Genomic DNA, 20,032 nt, shown 5'->3' with positions numbered 1-20,032 from the left:
AAAGTTCATTTTAGAAAGTATAAGTAACATGTCATGACTGCCGATGCAGTGAATTCATTCCTGTTCGATCATTCCCGTTCAAGATAATAAATAAATTCAGGAAAAATGGTGGAAACAACGATCGAGCCGATATGTCCGATATGTTCGTGCTTTTCGATGAATACAAACACAAGCTGCATGAAGGAACGGTTACTGCTTTTGCTATATTCTTTTTGCAGTAGGCATTGTCCATCCTTTTCTATTGATTATAACCATTTAATGTGAATGAGAGATACGATCTTCTAACTGAAACAGTAAAGAAGGAAGATTCCGATTTGGTTCTGGATTCGAAATTGGAAATGGTATATCCTGATGATGGTAACTTTTCTCCTTCGCTTTCCTGTTTAGTTCTCACTCTCATGTTGCAGGTACTTCTGTTTCATCTTTCTACTAAATTATTCCTAGTTAAATGCTAATTTTAACATGCAGAAAATCTGGTAGGTACCTGAAAATCACATTTCAACAATTCTGAAGAAAATGGTGACCACTTCGTGAAGATAATATCAAAACAGGTAACTGCGTGTAATTGCCTACTTCGTTTGAGGACAGATGCTAAAATCATAAACGCAAAGATGTATTCTGTGCTTGGTCAAGAAGTGTGCTCTATCGACTATAGGAGGAGAGAATATTGAATGACTTGATCGAAATGGAAAAGTAGCATTAGCAAACGTGGAAATCATACTGCAATGTGCCTCACAACAATTTGCAGCAGTTCTCAGCGGAAGCGATAATGTGATTTCCTTGTGACAAGAAATAGCGAAGGATCGATAGAATACCCTCAAATCAAAGTAAACCATAATTTCATTTTAGTAAATGTTATCTCTCTTCTGCCTAAAAAAATAAACAATTTCTATTGCCCTTTAATCGAATGATCGAATGTATTTTAGAGACAAAGTAATTTTTCTGAGGAAAAACTAGAGGGTTATAACTGCGGGAATTGTTGATCAGTATTTACAAAGTCCAGAAACTGTTTAGACATAATATGCCTTTAAGCAGCAAAAAGTCTGAGGTGGAATCCTTGAATGATCATTTTAACATCGAAATGTTGGCTCAATAATGAAATTTACATTGAGTAGAAATTTTTAATGACTAAATTTATTATATTTCCCTTTAGAATTCAATTCTCGAAACAAAATAAACGATTAAACTCAGAAAAATTATTTAGCAACATTATCCCCAGAAGTGGAAAAGTTGTATGGATGATCATTTGATATCCGATACTTGCGGCGATGAAGACAGTCATTTCCTGTTGGATTTCACTATAGCTTTTTGATGTGTCGATAAGGTCGAGCATGACATACATAACAAAAATATTAGGAAGAGTATAATGACCTGAATGACGAGGAGTACCACCAACAAAGGTTAAAGGTCCACAATATTTTTTTACTAGTTCTTCATATACCCATTAACTGTTCATTTGTCTTATCCTGAATTCCAGGTTGACTAGCTGAGACAGCTAAAATTAAAACACAAATAAGAAATTTCAACAAGATAGTAAATTAATGAACTGTCGCTTCTTAGTACTTTCCAGCAATACGTTTAGTATGCCTGTTCGAAGATAAATTTAAAAATTAGACGAATACATTCACTTCATCAAATTATATCATTAATTAATGAATGACATGCTGGCTTTTCTCCATTCTCTCTTGTACGGTAGTTAAGAAAGGTTTGGTATGGGAAATATTTTAACTTCCTTCTAAAATTTCTCGCCGGACATGAGAAAATTGTGACACGAAAAGGTTGAAAAACGTTGAATATACGTCCTTGGCCGTTTTAATGATGTTAGTTTCAGTAATCGCCTGGAGTTACTTATAAAATCACAATGTGAAATGGATCAGAACCATGCCTATCTCTCTCTTTTTTTCTTTCACTATTTAAGGATGATGTGTTTGATGGTGACGAGATCTCATGACACAAGGAATGACGAGAGGTTCACACATTGAAAATCTTATTGCTTTTTTTGTTGCGTCCTCAGAGAAATGTAAAGACAATTAGTGCAAAAGTCTTTCCAATAAAAGTGAAATTGGAAACTGTAAGCTTCTAAAGTTCAATGAAAATTTTCCTGTTGGTTCTTTTATTTTTCGAAGCTGAAGTTCGTCTGAACATCGCAAGGGAAATTCTCGAATTATCCAAATAACTTGGGATGAGCTTCCATTTTGTCCACTTGTAACTATATTTACCTTATGATTAGTTTTTTTTTAATTTCGGAAATTTTAAATTAAATTTGACTAGGAGGTACAGCTTAGGTACAGATACAGTGTTAGAATCGGCGACAGTGAACGCCCATCATCGTTGTTGGTTTTTCGAGGATCGATTAGACTTCTTCTAAAACTATTAAAATTTAAAGAAAAAAAAATTACAGTAGGATTCAATGCAAATTTAACATGAAATGGGCTTCGAAATTTTTCGAAGTGCTAGAAATTATCATAGCATTATCACAACCACTGGTAAATGTACTAGTCACCATTAAAATCATTACGTGTAACATTCATTATAATATGTCTTCTTCCACTTTTTTAAAAAGTCTTAGATTAAGTCGAATTGGCAGTCAAACTTCGATATCCGGATCCAGATCTCAACCAGTAGTACGGCGGTATCCAGTTCAAACTCGAACATTTTCAGAAAATCTTATTGTTACCCATTTGCGAGTTTTTTTTTGTTTACAAATGCGCATTTGCAAAATTTCAATGCTAATGTAAATATTAGATATAGTGAATTTGGTAAATGATATCAAACAATGATTCGCCACTGCAGGACTCTGGTACTTGAAGGACAATAATAGGTGAAGAAGTTAATAACGCTTTTAACCACTGGACCGATTTGTCGTATCAATGATCGTATCACAACATAGTTATTCCTCACTTTTATCCTATGCAACAGACCTTTTTCAATTCACAAATGAATCTGAGAATTTTATCTTGCTTTATTGCAACTTCCATAATGACATTGTTCTAATTCAAACTAAAGTGAATAACTATAATCAAATTTTGCAAGAAATGGGGCAGGATGACAGAGTTACCATTTCACCAATGAATCCAAAGAATTCGAAATCTTTATTCCAAACAATGTCACAGCTTTTTCAGGCATCAATTTCCTTCCTCCCCCAGCTTCACTTTCTCCATCCATTCTTCTTAGGTTTCTTCCCTTCTCCTCATTTTGCAGCACTTCTCAACAGCGCTTTTGGCTCAATGTATTTGTTTTTGATCGGTAAAAAATGTAGAGATGTTAAACTGAAGTAGTTCGATATGTATGTGAGATACTCTACAAAACCTGTCAGTGCAAAGGATCATGTGGATCTCGTTCGAATGACACAATCTTCCCATTTATTTAGCTTTAGCTTCCTTGCTATATAGCTTGAGATGTCATGTTCTTTGCGTGAAAAGGGAACTTTTTTTTTCTGCGCTGTAAGCAACTGCGCAGTCCAAATAACCGGTTTCTCTATCAGCACTCTTCATATCTTTTCACTCCGAATATTCGTTGTTCCCGTGCTAATCATTTATTACAAGAGTAAAAAAATTGCTACAATGCCTACTAGGCATTCTCGAACTACCATTTTGGTGCGTTACTGCTCATTACTGCTGATACCCTTTGGTTGCACAATTATTCACATTATCACACCAGGAATTTTGAAGCCTTTCAAGCCCTGGTTCTCAGTCAAAATTTCAAAATTAAAGAGGCACTCTCAATTTATTTCCTCTTCCTAACATACTTCAATTATCAAACTTTTATTGATGAAGTATTTAGTGGATCTGCAGAACAACCGAGGCGACAGTAAATAAGAAAACAATGGAAATGAAAGTGGGAATGAGAAAGGCGTCAAGAAGTCGAACGCTCTCTCCAACACTATGAATAAATATTTAAGTTGAAACTTAGACTTGCTGTGAGATGGACTACTGATTTATTTACATACATACAAGTTAAAATGAAAAGCGACAGCGATGACTATTATTCACTGCAAAATTTTACTGTAAATTAAAATTATTCATATTGGGAAATATAACCAAGTTTATCCTGATATGGCTGATTTTATTTGCTGTGATTATTTTCCTGAGATTATTTAGCTCATTTAATTATTTCCGGATCAGTTACTTTCGACCCTTTCTTATTGCCCTTCACTTTTGTTCATATAAAAATTCGATTTTTAATAAGTCAAGTCAAGTTTTTGTGTTATTCAGCTTTTTAGTTTATTTTAATCGTGTTAAACTTAGTTTGGCATAAGAATGGCATTGAAAGGAACATTTCTGTATGGAGAAAATAAAAATGCTTGGCTAATGAGTTAACCATCTAATTAATGCAAGAAGAGAAGTGGTAGTTGCAGTGCGCTCTTTCCAAGTCAGAATAGCTTGCTACCGATGTAACTGACTATTCTGGAAATCGGTGTTCATCTTAGAACCGTTCGGTTGTATTCGGGAATTCCTTCCTCTGGATGATGACGGAGTTGGGGACGATATCTTGCGCACTTTCACTAGTAAAGGGACAAGGCACACAATTTTTCGATGAAACTGCGGTTATCGATTGTTTAGCAACTGTGAGAATAAGATTTCTGCAGTTTCACGATTTATATTTCTATTTCGTTTGTATGTTTATTAATGGTGCTGACGATGAAGATTATAAATAGAGATGATAGTAGTAGTATATTGACAATAGGGAAGATGGTGATAGTAGTAATATATTGACCAATGTTACAGTAGTGAGAGCTACAATGATAGCGACTGATGATGATCGGGACAATGATTGTGGTTTTGATGACAGTGGTGATAATGACAGCGATGGTGCCGGACGATAATCATAATAGCGATAACGATAGCAGTAGTGCCGGGATAGAGGCATTGACAGCAGTCATAATGATGATGATGATGATAACGATGGTAGTGATAGTGACAGCGGTAATGATAGTGGCGACACTAGTAATTAATAATTATAGCGATGGTAACGATAATGATCGTGATGCAAATTGTAAATAAATAGTGATGGATGATGGACTGTACTGCGATTTACTGCGTTTGGAGAGCGTTAACACGACGCAGTGCGGCGGGAGAGCAGGTGGGGAAAGAATCAAAATATTGGGTAATAGTTAAAAATCCAATGTACATGCACTTACACTCACAGACATATGCACACCTACAACACGTACATGTATATATTCTTACATATACTCACATGCACTCGTTTTACACGCATATTTTATATCCACATACAGATACACACACGTATATATACATACATTTACACACACATACATATACACCCACATACATACATACATACATACATACATACATACGTCTGCAGACACACCTGCTTTGACATACAGACATAAATATCTAATGCATAAAGAGAAAAGGTAGAGGAAGTGGAATTCAGAGAGATGATATATGAAGATGGCAATTTTAGACTTCTCGGAGAGGAAGAATGAGTTTGAAGAGGAGAGAGAAGAGAGGATTGTTAGTTGATTGGACTGGGTGGAAGGAATTGTCAAGAAGGGACCCTTGACATGATGACAGTGCTTTGCGCGGTCGGTCCTTGCAGTAGTAAAATAAGTGGATGTATCTACTATCATTGTATTATCAGCCTTTATAGCACTTTTATTGTGATTCTGGCTACACTTTTCAATGCATTTAATAGCGTTACTAGCACTAGCAGTATCGAAATATTGGCACTACTGTTATCAGGAATATCAAGACATCACTGTAATGTCGAAGTTCTTCTGAGTTGTCTTGGCTGTCGAGAGATGTCAGAATATCATTCTAATAAGCGATTCATTTTGAGAGATCGTGACATTTCGAGATCGAAGATGTAAATTCTATCTTTTGAGCTTATTTTGTACTAATCCGTAACAGTGTTTGTGGTCGTTCAATCTCGAAAAAGCCCATCTAATTTCCGATTTAATCCCTAACAAGAACCTAATTTGAGGTATTGACAAGAACAGTCACAGTAAGTGTAAAGAAAACAAGCAGCAGCAAGCCGCAACATGGCGTTCTCGATGGCATACGGGAACCGCAATGTGTAATCATTTCTCCTTGTATACTTCTGATCAAGCAACCAATTTGCCTGGATCAAATCGCTTTTTCTTCTGTGTTCTTGTTTCTGCTATTTACACTAGAGTATTGGTTGTTTCGATATAAAAAGAACGAATGAACAGTGGAATGGTGAGAGAGGATTCGGATTTCGGGTTGGAAACGTCCCACTTCGCTTTCCTTCAACAGAACAAGAATATTTTGGCCAATAATGTTCTCTGGAAGCGAAAAGTATGTTTTCGCTTCTTTCGTATATTTTTAGTCTTTATTGAATATATGGCTTACTTCTTTCCTAATTTTTGTTTCCAAAGGCTATATCTCTCTGATTATTCTGCCCATTGTTATGGATATTGAAAAAGTATTACCCAGTCTTTCTAAAATGTGGAATCAAATTACGCTATTTTTTTATCGCTGTAGTGATTGATTACTGTAAATTCTAATAAATTTTCATTAAATTTTAGTAAAAAATAATATAATTTATACTTTAATGTTCTGAAATGTATTTTTGTTAGCTCAAATAAATCTGACAATGCCATTATTCATAGCCAAATAAATCTAATAGTCCTTCATTCATAGTTTTGGCTGATAAGGACGAGGGCATTTTTTGTTGGAGTCACAATGTGAGTTTCTTCGTTTTCCATATTGTAACAATGGATTTTTTTCGGTAATTGCAGTCTCTCATTATTCCTGCCAGTCTTCAAAACATCTTGGATATTAAAATAAATGAGTTCAGCTATGCTGAAACGTGTATGAGACTCGCTTTTGTGCGTAAGGTTGGCGAATCAAATTTTTAGGGTATGCTTTCTTTTATCATAAAGTCATAAAGTCTTGCCACCTAAATTCCGTATGTAGACTAAATAATACTAGAAAGTCCACTGATAAACAACATTTTGACCTTTGATTATTAATTAGTTAGGGATGTGAATTAGTTTTGAGTATTATGAAAAGCTTTTCAGCCAGCAATATTCAAATAGTTTTTCCCTTGAGCAGAAAAATGTTGTACTTCATGTTTTTGCATTTACTAAGCAGACGACGTTTCATTTATCGAAACTGCATCAGCTTTAGAGTGATGGTAGTTGTAGCATCCTGTAGAGATGACCAATATTCGGTTTCTGCTGGTATTCTTCGCTATTTTTTATACATTTTCTGATTTCAATTTAAGGGATTTAAAAGGGGTGCATACAGTGCAAACAGTCTTTTTTTTCATTTAACTGATCTTTTGCGTTTTTGTGCGTGATGGCAAGAAGCAAGTATGATATTCTGAACATAATGCCTTCCATATTCGTGATGTTCGTAATTTAAATTTGCTTCAAAAGTGAATAAAAATATAACTTGGATTGAGAATCCTTTCCATATTTATGTTTTATTGTTCCCCTTCTACCTCGTCTTATTCTTGACATTTTCAGGAGTTAATACTAATGGACTATAACACTCCTCTGCGAAGTCTTTTTTTCGGTCTTAAATTCATTTTTCTTTGCACAATGTTTAACAGGATCGGATAATAGAGATCATTGTTTTATTATTGCTTATATCTGCAATATTGCGTAAATGCAGACATCATCATTTTTTTCCTACAGAAAAGGAGAGGAAAAATGGTGGTTGAAAAGTGTCGGCTGGTTTACTTCTCATTGTAAATTTTATCTCATTTAAATTTGTTTGAATAAGATGCCCTCATGTAATATTTATTTTTCGGTTCGATCTTTTTATTTTTCATTGGATGATGAAACCTTGTTCAGTTTTTTACTTTATTATCATTTCGATTGTTTGAGGATGTTCAAAACAAATTCAAATTGAAGAAGCAAATCGTGTTCTTTTGCAGCCATAAACGATATCTGTTATCAATTCACAAAGAATGCTGGCAGTGTTGAAGGGAAAAGCTACTGAGATAGATTTGCCAATGAATCTTTCAGAATTTTCAAATTAAAATTTTTTATAGAAGGGCTCGGGATTTTTACTTTTATCTTATTTTATTTCAGGAGCAACTGGTGAAATGGGAAACTTCAGAAACGAATCGTTTACCATCGGTCCGAAAGCTTAGTCGTGAATCGAAAGTCAGGTTTACTGTAAGTCAGTTGATGTATATCAGAAACTGTAATTACTAATAAATTCTTTATTGTAGCTGTTATATGTTTAATTGTGACAGTAAATTTTTTCATTAGCAGTTTGGCTATATGGATGAAAGATGATCCAATCCACAATTGAAGTCATGATTTCTTATTTCATTATGTTATGAAAATGTAAGCATGCTATTGCTGGAGAATTTAGCAGTGAATCCTGTAATAATAGTGGGGAGGTTTTTTACATAATAACTGGCGTCTAAAAGCCAAAAAGACTTTATAGGATGAAGACATATTTCTGAGTGCTTGTTTAAGTGGTGACTTGGAGGAAGTGCAGACATTACTCAGTGATGGTGCAAATATTAATACTAGTACAGTTGACGGCCTTACAGCCTTACATCAGGTTATTTTTTCATTGCAGTTCCTTAATTGATGGTTATTCGTCATGTTTAAATTGAATGACTTCAGTAGTCGAATTAAGTAAATTTCTTTCTTCAAAATCTGTCTTTAGAATTTTCTTTGGCTTTCTAATTCTTAGGTTTCACTGCTTCAACAATAGTGTATTTTTAATACATGATATTTGCCGATCCTTTTCGTTTTTATAGAAAATCTTAACAAATACCCAACTATTGAAATGAAAATTAGAGCCAGCGCTTCAATCTACATGCTAACTGGTGAGAAAAAGGTATAATCCAATTTTCAATTTCTACTGTTCCAATAAGTGCTTATTCAAATTATATTCAAGGCAGTCATAGATGGGAAACCAAAAATGGTGCAGTTTTTGGTGGAGCATGGAGCTAACGTTAATGCACAAGATAATGAAGGTTTGTTCGTGTGATTTTTTTTGCTTTATTTACTAGAGATTAGTGATCATGAGCCTCCCATATTTTCATGGCGAATAATGTATTCTTTTTATCTTGATAACCATTTAAACAAAAAACTCGTGTCCCTTAGGCCTTTTGTTCACTTTTTTTAGGTTGGACTCCATTACATGCAGCAGCTTGCTGTGGAAATGTTGATTTAGTCGAGTATCTGTGTGGGGAAGGTGCCGATATTTCTGTAACGAATAGCGATAAGGAATTAGCTGTCGATTTGGCAGAAGAAGATGACTGTCGCTTGGCTTTAGAAGAGGAACATCAACGACAAGGCATAGATCCTAATGAATGCCGAAATAGGTAAGAAATAGCATTGATTTTATGTGTCAATGTAGTTATATTACCCGAAATCTTTTCCAGTTTAGTAAACGGATCTCGAAGAAGACCTATCCGCTATAACTGTGAGCATTTTTTGTTTAATTCATGTACAATGCGTCAAGTTTATAACTACGCTGCCGCATCCATATATATTTCAGTTCTAGGAATATGGTCAAGAATTCTGAGTCTTCGATTTGAAGAAAAATTTAGTTTTAGTTGGTCTAGTTTCTTTTTAAAGGCTTACATTGCACTACTGTGTATTACAGAGAATTAACAATAATGAGACGTGATGCAGAGCAATGGCTGAAAGATGGTGAAATGCATGATCATCCGCATTCTCGAACTGGTGCTACTGCGCTTCATGTCGCAGCTGCAAAAGGGTTTTTATTCGTTTCATTACGAGTTATTTTTCCCGAAAATTATATGTTCAATGCATGTTCTTAACCATGACCTGCATATTTTTAATGTTTAAGTTTATTTGCTTTGAATGTGGCTGGTAGCACTTGGTTGTTATGGCTCGTAGTAATTATTTCTCACAGTTTCTTGTTATCAGTAATACAACTTAATCTTCCTGCGAGAACATCTTTCTTTCACTGCCCATTCTCCACAATATGCGTATCATTTTTACTTCTAGATCGTTGTACTGGAATATGGCTTTCTAGCATTTAAAATTGGATGGGAACTAATACTACACTTCTCAACATTTTTTCTCTCCGCCCCTGGTTTATCCTTCCTTGTGCATAAACAATCACTTGGTTTGTTCTCTTGAAAAGACATAGAAGTACCATTAGTTCATTAGTTAAATTTCAGGTATAACGATGTAATAAGATTGTTGCTTAAAGCTGGTGCCGACGTGAATTGCCGTGATCGTGATGGCTGGACCCCGCTTCATGCTGCTGCACATTGGGCTGAGCATGAGGCTGCTGCTATTCTTATTCAAAATGGTGCTTCTTTCTCCGAGCTCACCAACAATGTTAGTATTATATAAATAGATATTTTGCAGACATAGCTTTTTTTTCATCCTTTGGTAATGGTAATAAATATTACAGGAGCGATTGAGACTAACTTCCAACAGTTCTGTTAGTGTATTAGTACAGTGTATTGGTATGAAACATTTTAGACAATGATAATTCTGTTTGAAAGATGGTCTAATATAATAGGAATAGAATGGATGGAAGCAAATGATAGAAGATAACTCTTGACTCAGGATCCAGATATCTATTTTTTGAGCTTACAGATTAAATTGATTAGCTTATTATCTATCTCATGTTTTTAGCAACAGTTTGAAATGAATGAGTAACCAAGCGTTGAACTGAATTGCAATAATTGTTTCATGCTTATAGGGTGAAACAGTATTAAATGTTGCTGATAAAGATATCGTTGAATACTTAGAAGGAATGCAAGAAAAGGAGCGATTGAGACTAACTTCCAACAGTTCTGTTAGTGTATTAGTACATTCTAATGCACCACTTAAAAGGTCCTAATTTTTAAAGTCCTTAATTTATTAGCAGATTTCTAAAAAGGAATGTAAGTAAAATTACTAGTTACTTATTTTGATTCACCCGTCATTGTCATAACTAAGATCTCATTATACCTCATTAAATCATTTCTTTCAAATCACTAGTCAAGTTACTCAGCTGAATAACTGTTGAATTTAATGGGATAAATCTCTTTCAGAATGGAGCTTCTTTCTTGATTTATCAATCTTAATCTTTCCTTATATCTCGAAAATTTTTTAGAGCTGGTTCGACTACTTCTGTTTTAAGAATGTCTACGGAAGAAAAGACAAAGAAAACAAAACTGGACGAACGAGATGAAAAAAAAGAGCTTAAGGAAGGTGATTACTCGTTCATTATTGAGAATAATTCTCCTTCTCCATCTGTAGAAGTTCGATTGCCTTTCCCTGTGAAACAACAGCAGCCTGACACTTCTGAATCTCTCTCAGAGGAAGAGAGGTATGTATTTATTGGGAATATTTTTAGCTTAAATTATAAAAATGTTTTTCGATTTCCATGCTTGATATGAAGTGGTTCTGTCATATGGAAATTAAAAAAGGATGCATAAATTGAAGCATTGTTTATATTCTGGCATTGCTTGTAGTTTGTCTTTTGTATGTTTTTTTCTTTCTTTTTACTAAAATTGAATGAATTGAACATATTCAAATTTGTCATATCGAACTCAGAGCAGCGAAAACATCAAAATAACTTTAACCGAAAACATCAAAATAACTTTAATGAAAACAATTGACATGTGGATAGTATAAAATTAATGTATTATGATAGTCTATAACAGGTGTCATAAATTGATGGGAAGTTGTGCTTTAACTACAGTTCACATTGGTCACTACCAGGAATCATCATGAATATATATTTAGATTGTGTTAAGAAAAATAAGATGGATGGCATACTGCTCATTCCTGTGAATATTTACAATTCAGGTTATCTTCCAAATCAAATAGCGAAAGTTGTAGCGAAGAAAAGACTGCTTCTATTGCTGAATCGAAAAATAGCGATACGGATAAGGGTGGATCGTCTGCATCCGAATCAATTACTTTTTCTGAATCTGATCAAAAAACAAGCCTATCAATAGAGGATAGATTGGCACGTGTTGCAACTTCGACAACTCCATCTCCTCCTGCTCCTATTCTTTCAGCTTTCGTAAGCGAATCGAAATCTCCATCAGAAATGATGCGGAATTCAACTTCCCCTTCATCATCTACAACTACCGTTAGTTTTACTGAATGTAAAACAGTGAGTCGTGTCGAGTAAAAACGTATGCTACTTTTTTCCCCAAACTTTAATTCGGTTTGAAAAAATCAAATCCGGATTTATATAGTAAATTACTGAATTAATTAAATAAAACTGACTAGTGGTTAGAAGTCGTGCTGACGTTACTACTGAGAAATACATTACACCTAGTGACCGAATAGTTCTGATGATCCTGTAAACGTTAAGCTTCTTCATAAAGTCACTTGTTTGGTAAGCGCTATCGTCATTGATGCTATGTGACCATAAAATAACTCATCCGCAAAATATACAGTTCATATCTACCCACCTACTTTATAATACTCTCTTATTCATTTCCTGTTGTTACAACGTCATTTTCTTGCGGGCACGTGAAAAAAGATGGTGCATCATGAATCCATCGAAGATCAATAAATGAATGGACGATTGGTATGAATTCACAGATATATTGGGTATAAATTGGATATAAATGGATATAAATTTTATGAATTGGCAGTTTGTCTCTACATATTGTTTTTGCAGCTGGTAAACTGCAGTGTGCTATTATATTTCTTAGCTTTGACAAACCAGAAGGTATATTTTCAGAGCAGTCCGTCTTTACGATCTGCGATTAACGATTCTAATTTGTCGATTGTATTGTCGGAGAATCAGCCTTCACTCAAAGCTCACTCTGTAGAAAAAGAATTTACAACGACAACAGCTTCCTTAGAGCCATCAGCTCGTTTCAGTAAATCGTAAGCAGTTTATTACTTATTGATTTTGATTTTCTTGGATTCCTTCATGATGCCAAAAACTAACTTCGTGTTATAGCGGGCTAAAGCTTACTTGTTATCAAAGATAGTTCATACAGCTGCTCTTCGTGCTTTTGTTGCTTGTGCTTTCGAAAACCTCCATTCTTTGTCGTACTTTATTGTCAAAGATTAATTTTTTCTGAATTATCCTTTTTGTTTTGGACGGGGATCCTTAAAAATTATCCTTGCATGTGTTACTTGCTAAAAGTTCTCAACTGCCAGAAGTCTTTCTAACTTCTCATCTTTGACTCTTAAGGCTAAAGAGTTTAAATATCAATCTTTGATAATAATTTTTAAGGTTAGCTGTTTTGCAATGTGAGCAATTTCCTTTACATTTGCTGGATCTATGACCTTGCTGAAACTTGGATTATATTTTTATCATTCCTTTATATTTTTGGGTCTTGTCGCAACCATAACATATTTTTTCAATTGTCCTTCGAGCCTCTCTGTTGCACACACACATAGATAATCATGGTTAAATATGCAAAATTAGATCGTTCAAGTGAGAAATTCAGTCTTACGATTAGCATTGTGTTTATTCTGCCAAGAATTACGAGAAAGATCCATTTTTGTTCGTTCTCGAGGTATCTCACGTAACTTTATCATTCTTCTTTAATAAGATAGGCAATTCTCGTTCTTTTAAGAAGAGACTGTGATAAAGACGCGAAATATTGTAAATTGCTAATCTTTTTTGCTAATTAATATTCATCGCTTTGCATGCTTATTTTGCCGCATAACACAGGGTATCTTCTTTTTTTTTTTTTTCTTGCTGCTATGACACTAATAAATTATTTCTCAGATGTAGTCTTGATTCTTCATTTCAAAAGAAAAAAGGACGAATTTAGTGTCAACCTACAACGATCAACATCAGCACCAGTTCCATGGATGCCTCTATATCGTAGTTCGGCAATCAAAGGTCCACTACATCCGGCTTTTGCGCATTTCCAAGCTGCTGTACGACAGGCTGCTATCAGCACTATGAATAGAATTCAGCCAGTAACGAACGCTTGTTCATTGCAGACTGGCCAACCATCTTTGTCAAGGTGCTTCATATTTTTTTCGTTTTCTTTGTCGTATATTATTTTTGAATTAAAATTATAATGCTTTAATGCTCAGTATTTCTGTAATTGCATTTTCTTTTCTCAAGCTAACCCTTTGAAAGCTTTTGTGGAAGGTAAATTTTTGTCATCTTTTCCTGGTTCTATAGTATTCAACTAAATGGCCGGTGAAAAAGACCGAATCATGCATCTGCTTTAAATAATTAAATGAATCATTTATTTCCGATGCCTGTTTTGAGTTGTTATTGTCTCGAATTGGCTTAATCTTAGATGATGAATATTTGGCGTTGTCTTTACCTTTATAGCTTGAAGCTTTGAAGTATTTATTCAGCTATGTCCTGACTTTGCATAACGCTACATTTTTCTATTTGACGAAGTATTTGACCGGGGAAAAGCTAAATACCATTGTAAATGTTAGCATTTGCGATTTCAGATTGAAATTAACTTGATACTGAGTGATCCAAATATACTCGAGACAAGTAATATTTTAAGAAAGGAATTAATACAACCGGTGTACTATATTCTATCGAGTCTTTGATTCCGTAGTCTAACGTACCTGTGTACTTTCCATTTGCTTTGGTTCAGAATTTAACTGCTGCATGAGAGCATCTTATTTTTATTTGTTGTACACATTTTTCTAATGACAGTACTTCAGTAATAGATTAATTAAATTGAATCCACTTGATTAGATTCAGTCCATATTGATCACGATATATGGAGTGCCTTTCTCATTCTGGACTGTGTTGCATTTTGTATTCATCGTTAACCCGTACACTTGTTTTGAGATAAGCCTTGGGGTTTGGTGACTTGGAGCCAATGCACTATTAGAATTCTAGATGACTTTCTGGAATCAAAAATTATTATGTCTTAAATGAATCAGTTATGAATTGTCAGTATTATATTTAATACTTATATTTAAGGGGATTGCTTGCAACACCACCAATGGAACCAAATATGCCAAATGAAAGTGAAGCTGAACGACGAAGTAGAGCAAAACGACAAAGAGACTCTCGCAGGTTCATTAACTAATCTAATTGCTAAATTATTTGGTGAGTTTGGCAGAATTTGAGTGAAAGGATAGAACCAGGAGCAAAAAGGGAGGGGGAATACAATAACTACATTTGACGTACTTATTTATTACATGGCGAACAATACAATAATATGTCGGTCGTGATTGCCGAAGCTAAAGTTGATAAATATGCTATGTATATATTAGATCGACGCAAGGAGTAACTCGAGAACAGTTGCGCGTTGCCACAGCTCTAACTGTTCGACATGATGACAAGGAGAGAGAGCGGGAGAATGAAATGCAGAGGGATGGGAAAAATTTTTCTTCTCCTTCGTTGGTATGATTAGTTATTTACCTTGTTAATAAGTTTAATGTTGATAGGTTGTGCAAAAAGCATCTTGAACAATCTTGCTTAGTAAGATTTCAAGAGGCATGTATTGCCATACTTCCCTAATACTGAAAACGTCTTTCCATCAATTGTACTGATGAAATATGATATAGGTTGTATTAAAAAAAAAAAAAAAAAAAAAAACTGTATTATAGATCTGCTTAGCTTGAAGTATTAGCCTTTATTTCATATATCATCTGTACTGTAGTAGAATTACTTTCCTTTTTGTTTATTTTATTTTTGAAATAATGTGTTAGTTGACTTTTGCAAAAATTTTAAGCTGGGGTTTGCTGATGGTGCATAGTTTAGAAATTTGTCATACCTTTAAGAAAGCGTTGTTTTTAGGATTCCACTTCACTGCATGAAATCGAAAAAAGAACTGGGGAAGAAAGGAAGGACTTTGATGCAAAAACGTACGCTCAATCGCTTTCTGCTGTTCGTCGTCGGTCGCAAGTAAGTAGAGGTTTTATTTTGGACGGCTCAACTTGATTTATATATTACATTGCTTAATCGATTTCAAAAATTGACTTATTAATATATTTGTAAAAGCATTTGAACTTTAATTTGAAATACATTGTTTCTTCATAGGCTCCAAGGACTACACGGCGCGTAACAGGTCCAGTCCGAATTGACGATCTTCAGAGCGAAGAGACATCGGATGATTCAGTCCAGAAAAGTGGTGGTGACTCGTCTTCAACCAACACAGTCACATCATCCTCTTCCAGTGTCGATCGCTCAATTCCTGCCACTGCTACTACTTCTTACAGTTTTAGAGACAATGCTCTTACAGCTATTGCTTATACTCAGGCTGCTCTTACCAGTAAAGTAAGGACCACCCAAGTATGTTGTAGTTTGCATATATTTATTGTTTAAATAGATTTAAAACGCCGATGTCCTACAAAATTTTTGGATTCCATTTTCTCAAAATAACAGAATATTAATTGTGCGACCATTCACTTTGGCATACTTTCAATGATTACGGTTCTACGCGCTTGCAAAGTTCTTTGTGCTCGTTTCTGTTGGGTCCAATTTACATCTTACTGGTTCCATTCCCTGTTCGTCGCCACAGTTGCAAAAAAGAATAGAGTTTAACCCATTGAAATTTTGGATAGAGCATACTTCGCATTCTCAGAAAGATATATATCATTTGTCAAGCAATAATAAGATCGCAGTATGATGGTAGTCTACCCATCATTACTCAAGTTGTTAATTAACTGCAACTTACGAAATGAGAAACCTTTTCATTTTATTAATTAACCTTCACTTCTATTTATTTCTTCCAGTTTTGTTTCCAACTCGTTATAGACTAATTCTATACATATCGGTGGAAGTACAGCTACCACAGCTTCATTTCAAATGCTCAATAGCAAATCGAAATGTCAGGAGACAGTTTTGGATTACAAAACATTGTATGAAAAGGAAAAACAGGAAACAGAAAGATTACGGCGCCGAATTGAAGAGCTATCATTAGAGGTTATTCTATTTATAAGTGGTATAAAAAAAACTAGTATGTGAGAGTGGTTCAAATGGATAGAGAAGTCATCTTTTTATTACTTGGAACGCTTAGTTTGGAATTGATTATATCCTATACTAAGTTTCATTTTTCAAACTATTTATGTCAGGTGACAGTGTATGGTATATATCTTGTCGTTTAATTAAATTGATGAAGTTATTTGTAGCATGTATCCTTTTATATTTATTTTGAAATTCTCTACTTCCATGTTGTCTTCCAGTTATATTTTTTCTTGACCATTTCGTTTGAATGTATTAGTTTGAGGTAATAGTATCTTCATTAACTGCTATATTTTACTAAAATTTAGAAATCGTATGTTTAGAAATCGAATTCAGCAAACAACATTTCATTATTGAAATGTAATGTTGGAGGACGGCTTAAACCACTACCATCGCTTAATAAGTCTTTATCATCAACACCAATGAACGATCGTGAACGACATAATTATGAACAACAAATTGCCGAAATGCAATATGAAATTGAGGTCGTTTTGAAATCTTTTTTTGTAATTATAATTCATTTTATCCATGAAAAGACTTGAGAATTCCTACTATAAGATTGGAAAGTATACATATTTATCTTGTGAGATACTATCGTCCTTCCACTTGCCCACTTCTCTTGTACGAATCTTGTCATATAATTTCGATAAAAAAAAGTTAAAGTTACAAGCTTGGTAATGAACTTAAAGTACTGAGCCTCATTTCACGGTGTGTTATGATGTGCATTTTTAGTTCGAAGAATTTCTTTTATGTTGATGATAGGATTGGATGTTTAATTTTCTTCAACTTTGACACTTATCAGGAGTGTAGCAACTGAAAAAAATATAATGAAAAAAAAGTCCAGTATAGAATAGGTCGAACGGTCCATGAAGAATTAAATCTTGAACCTCCCTTAAATTTCTGGAAGGACTGGATGTTAAACTTTCTTCGACGTTTTTCAAAAATCTTTTTTCACTGCTAACATATTAAAAGCAAGTTCATGTTAACTTAGGAATTGAAAAAGCTGGAGAAAAGCAATGATTCGCTACGAATGGAAAACGAAGCACTGATTCGTGTGTTATCTAAAATGAGCCGTCAGCAGAGTACACCAACTTGGCCTCGGTAGTGTTAGCTTGGGTTGCACTTGGCTAACATGTTGTTGTTTCTGTTAATGCTACCTTCTTGCTTTTTATAACCCTAGTTATTTTACTTATTCGTGAATCTATTACCACAATAGTAAAAAGCATGTCGTAAATCGTAGAACTTCGAGACGAACAATGCCGGTGTCAAATTATTCACGAAATTTGGAACTGTGAGCTAGTTCAAAAGTGGCGCTAAGTACTTTAAGGGTGAGGAATATGACCATCATACGTTGGGATTATTGACAGCTGTGTTAAATACTCTAATGAAGAATGGCTTTTCTCGACTGGTTTAGGATATTCACTTTGTTTAAAAAAATATCCCCTACAACGTTTGATGAAACATTGTCATAATCGATATTATTCTGAAGAACTTCTGGATTAGGTGGTGTTATCCTAATGCAACATTTTACTTATTACTTTTGCCTACGTTCTGGCTTGCAGTATATCTAATTGCATTATTTTAAGTAGGTAATAATAATCAAGTATTAATGATATCTTGTAAAGCCCAGCTTCTTCCTACTCCTCGGTATATTTATTCGTTGAATCCTTATAGTTAGTCACTGTAATAATTTGAGGTACTTTAACTCTCCTGAGTTTGAATATCCGGAGGTAGGATGAAAGGCGGGCACTCATTTTTTTTTTTTTTTTTGCAATGGCTAGCTGGTGCCCTGAAGAAGTCAGGCATAGAGTTTTCGTAGACTCATGCTATGTAAGGAGCATTTTATGCTCAACAGAATTTGTCTTAGTGCTCAATTATTAATGTAACTGCAAAATATGCTTAAAATAAAGATATAATAGTTGATGTGCCATAGCTTCATTTTTCAAAGTTCATTTTTCCAGTAATTTAGTTTGATCAAAGATGTTTCAAAAGAACTGAAGTAATCATTTCACTCCTTTTGAGTTCCAACAACTCAAAGTTTTAACGACTTAACAAAGAAATTTCCCCAGAAGGATTTATTAAATATGCGACTTGCAGCAGTTGGAACACCTACGCACGGACAACCAAAAATTAAAGGAAGAGAATGGAGCACTAATACGCGTAATATCAAAGCTCTCGAAATGAATGATTCAATTCGGTGTTTTTCGCGTTTCTTTCTATCATCATTCTCCTATGGAACAGTTTATTTTTGGAATTTATTGAAAATTTCCGGAAATACTGCATGAACTAAGGATAGAGTGAGCAATGTTTTAAGAACGGAACTGATTGACTAATAGTGTAGTGCCACCTATATCACCACATACTGGCTTGGACGTCCTGCTTATTTTACAGTTATGAGTAGCTTCATGAAAACTAAGAGAAATGATTTGCTTCGAAAATGTACTTGTTTAGCCGTGTGGTCTATACTGCCCGTATATTTGCATGTGAAGTGGGACAGTTGCTTTATCTGGATATAAAATATTTTGCAAAGGATGAGAAAGGTTTACAAAGGATGAGAATGTAGCTTAACTGTTATTAGTTCAAAAAAACTATCCTACTTACCGGTTGTTATAGTTTGTCTTATAGTCATGTTCATCCTGTGAAACACTGTGCAATGCAGTATACTGTTGTGATAAACGATATTCCGATTTCTATGGCAATGTTATTATTTGTTATCCCTTTCACTGCTTCGACAATCGCTTGATTGCATTTTTTATATCGTATTTATTTATACCAAAGTGCAGTTTGTTTGTTTGTTTGTTTGTTTTTCCAGCTTGTTTGTTCTCCTTTTTTTTGTTGAGCGACTGCCAGCGCGCAAACTTCGTGGCACCTCTCGAGAAATTGATGTTTAAAGTTATTTTTATTGTTTCCCAGAGATCTTTGGTCATTTAATAATATACTGCAGAAGGTTTCTATGGTACTTCCAACAAAAGACAGCCTGGCACATTTATTGCATCTTTGTACTTTACTAATGTCTTGGAAAGTAGTACGACTTTATTTGCTCAAGTAATATTATCGTGATGCCTTACTTGTTTTTGAGTTATCTTAGCCTAAGTATATCATTCACTTACATATGCAGTAGCCTCACTGTGTGGATTCCACCAGAATAATGATTCAAATGAAATGATAAAAATTATAGGTTTAATCCGAAATTTTTTCTTAATAGATTTCACTGGTTATGCTAA

The 20,032-nt window shown here is 34.4% G+C and overlaps 2 protein-coding genes across 3 annotated transcripts; both read left to right on the top strand.

The window, feature by feature from the left end:
* Nucleotides 1–4,769: 4,769 nt before the first annotated feature.
* LOAG_01054 (hypothetical protein) lies at nt 4,770–6,164 on the top strand (the record flags this gene model as incomplete). The annotated part of the gene is made up of 2 exons (XM_003136594.1): nt 4,770–4,995; nt 5,953–6,164. The coding sequence occupies 2 exons, from the start codon at nt 4,770–4,772 to the stop codon at nt 6,162–6,164; spliced, it is 438 nt and encodes a 145-aa protein (XP_003136642.1).
* LOAG_01053 lies at nt 6,122–19,227 on the top strand (the record flags this gene model as incomplete). Of its 2 annotated transcripts, XM_020445633.1 has the most annotated exons (19): nt 6,122–6,287; nt 8,033–8,119; nt 8,397–8,516; nt 8,859–8,937; nt 9,090–9,288; nt 9,573–9,686; nt 10,117–10,279; nt 10,650–10,783; nt 11,046–11,261; nt 11,744–12,032; nt 12,636–12,784; nt 13,687–13,884; nt 14,820–14,915; nt 15,116–15,245; nt 15,642–15,749; nt 15,885–16,136; nt 16,602–16,769; nt 17,132–17,293; nt 18,906–18,992. In XM_020445633.1, 19 exons carry the CDS (start codon nt 6,174–6,176, stop codon nt 18,990–18,992), a joined length of 2,865 nt encoding a protein of 954 aa, XP_020303932.1. The 2 variants fall into 2 exon arrangements, with proteins under 2 accessions (XP_020303932.1, XP_020306069.1); XM_020445634.1 differs by lacking the exons at nt 6,122–6,287; nt 13,687–13,884 and adding an exon at nt 7,293–7,349 and having other exon boundaries at nt 18,906–19,227.
* Nucleotides 19,228–20,032: the final 805 nt, after the last annotated feature.

Source organism: Loa loa (genome assembly GCF_000183805.2).
Source record: "Loa loa unplaced genomic scaffold supercont3.103, whole genome shotgun sequence".
In the NCBI taxonomy this organism is placed as follows: domain Eukaryota; kingdom Metazoa; phylum Nematoda; class Chromadorea; order Rhabditida; family Onchocercidae; genus Loa; species Loa loa.
This window is presented reverse-complemented; position numbering and strand designations above follow the sequence as displayed.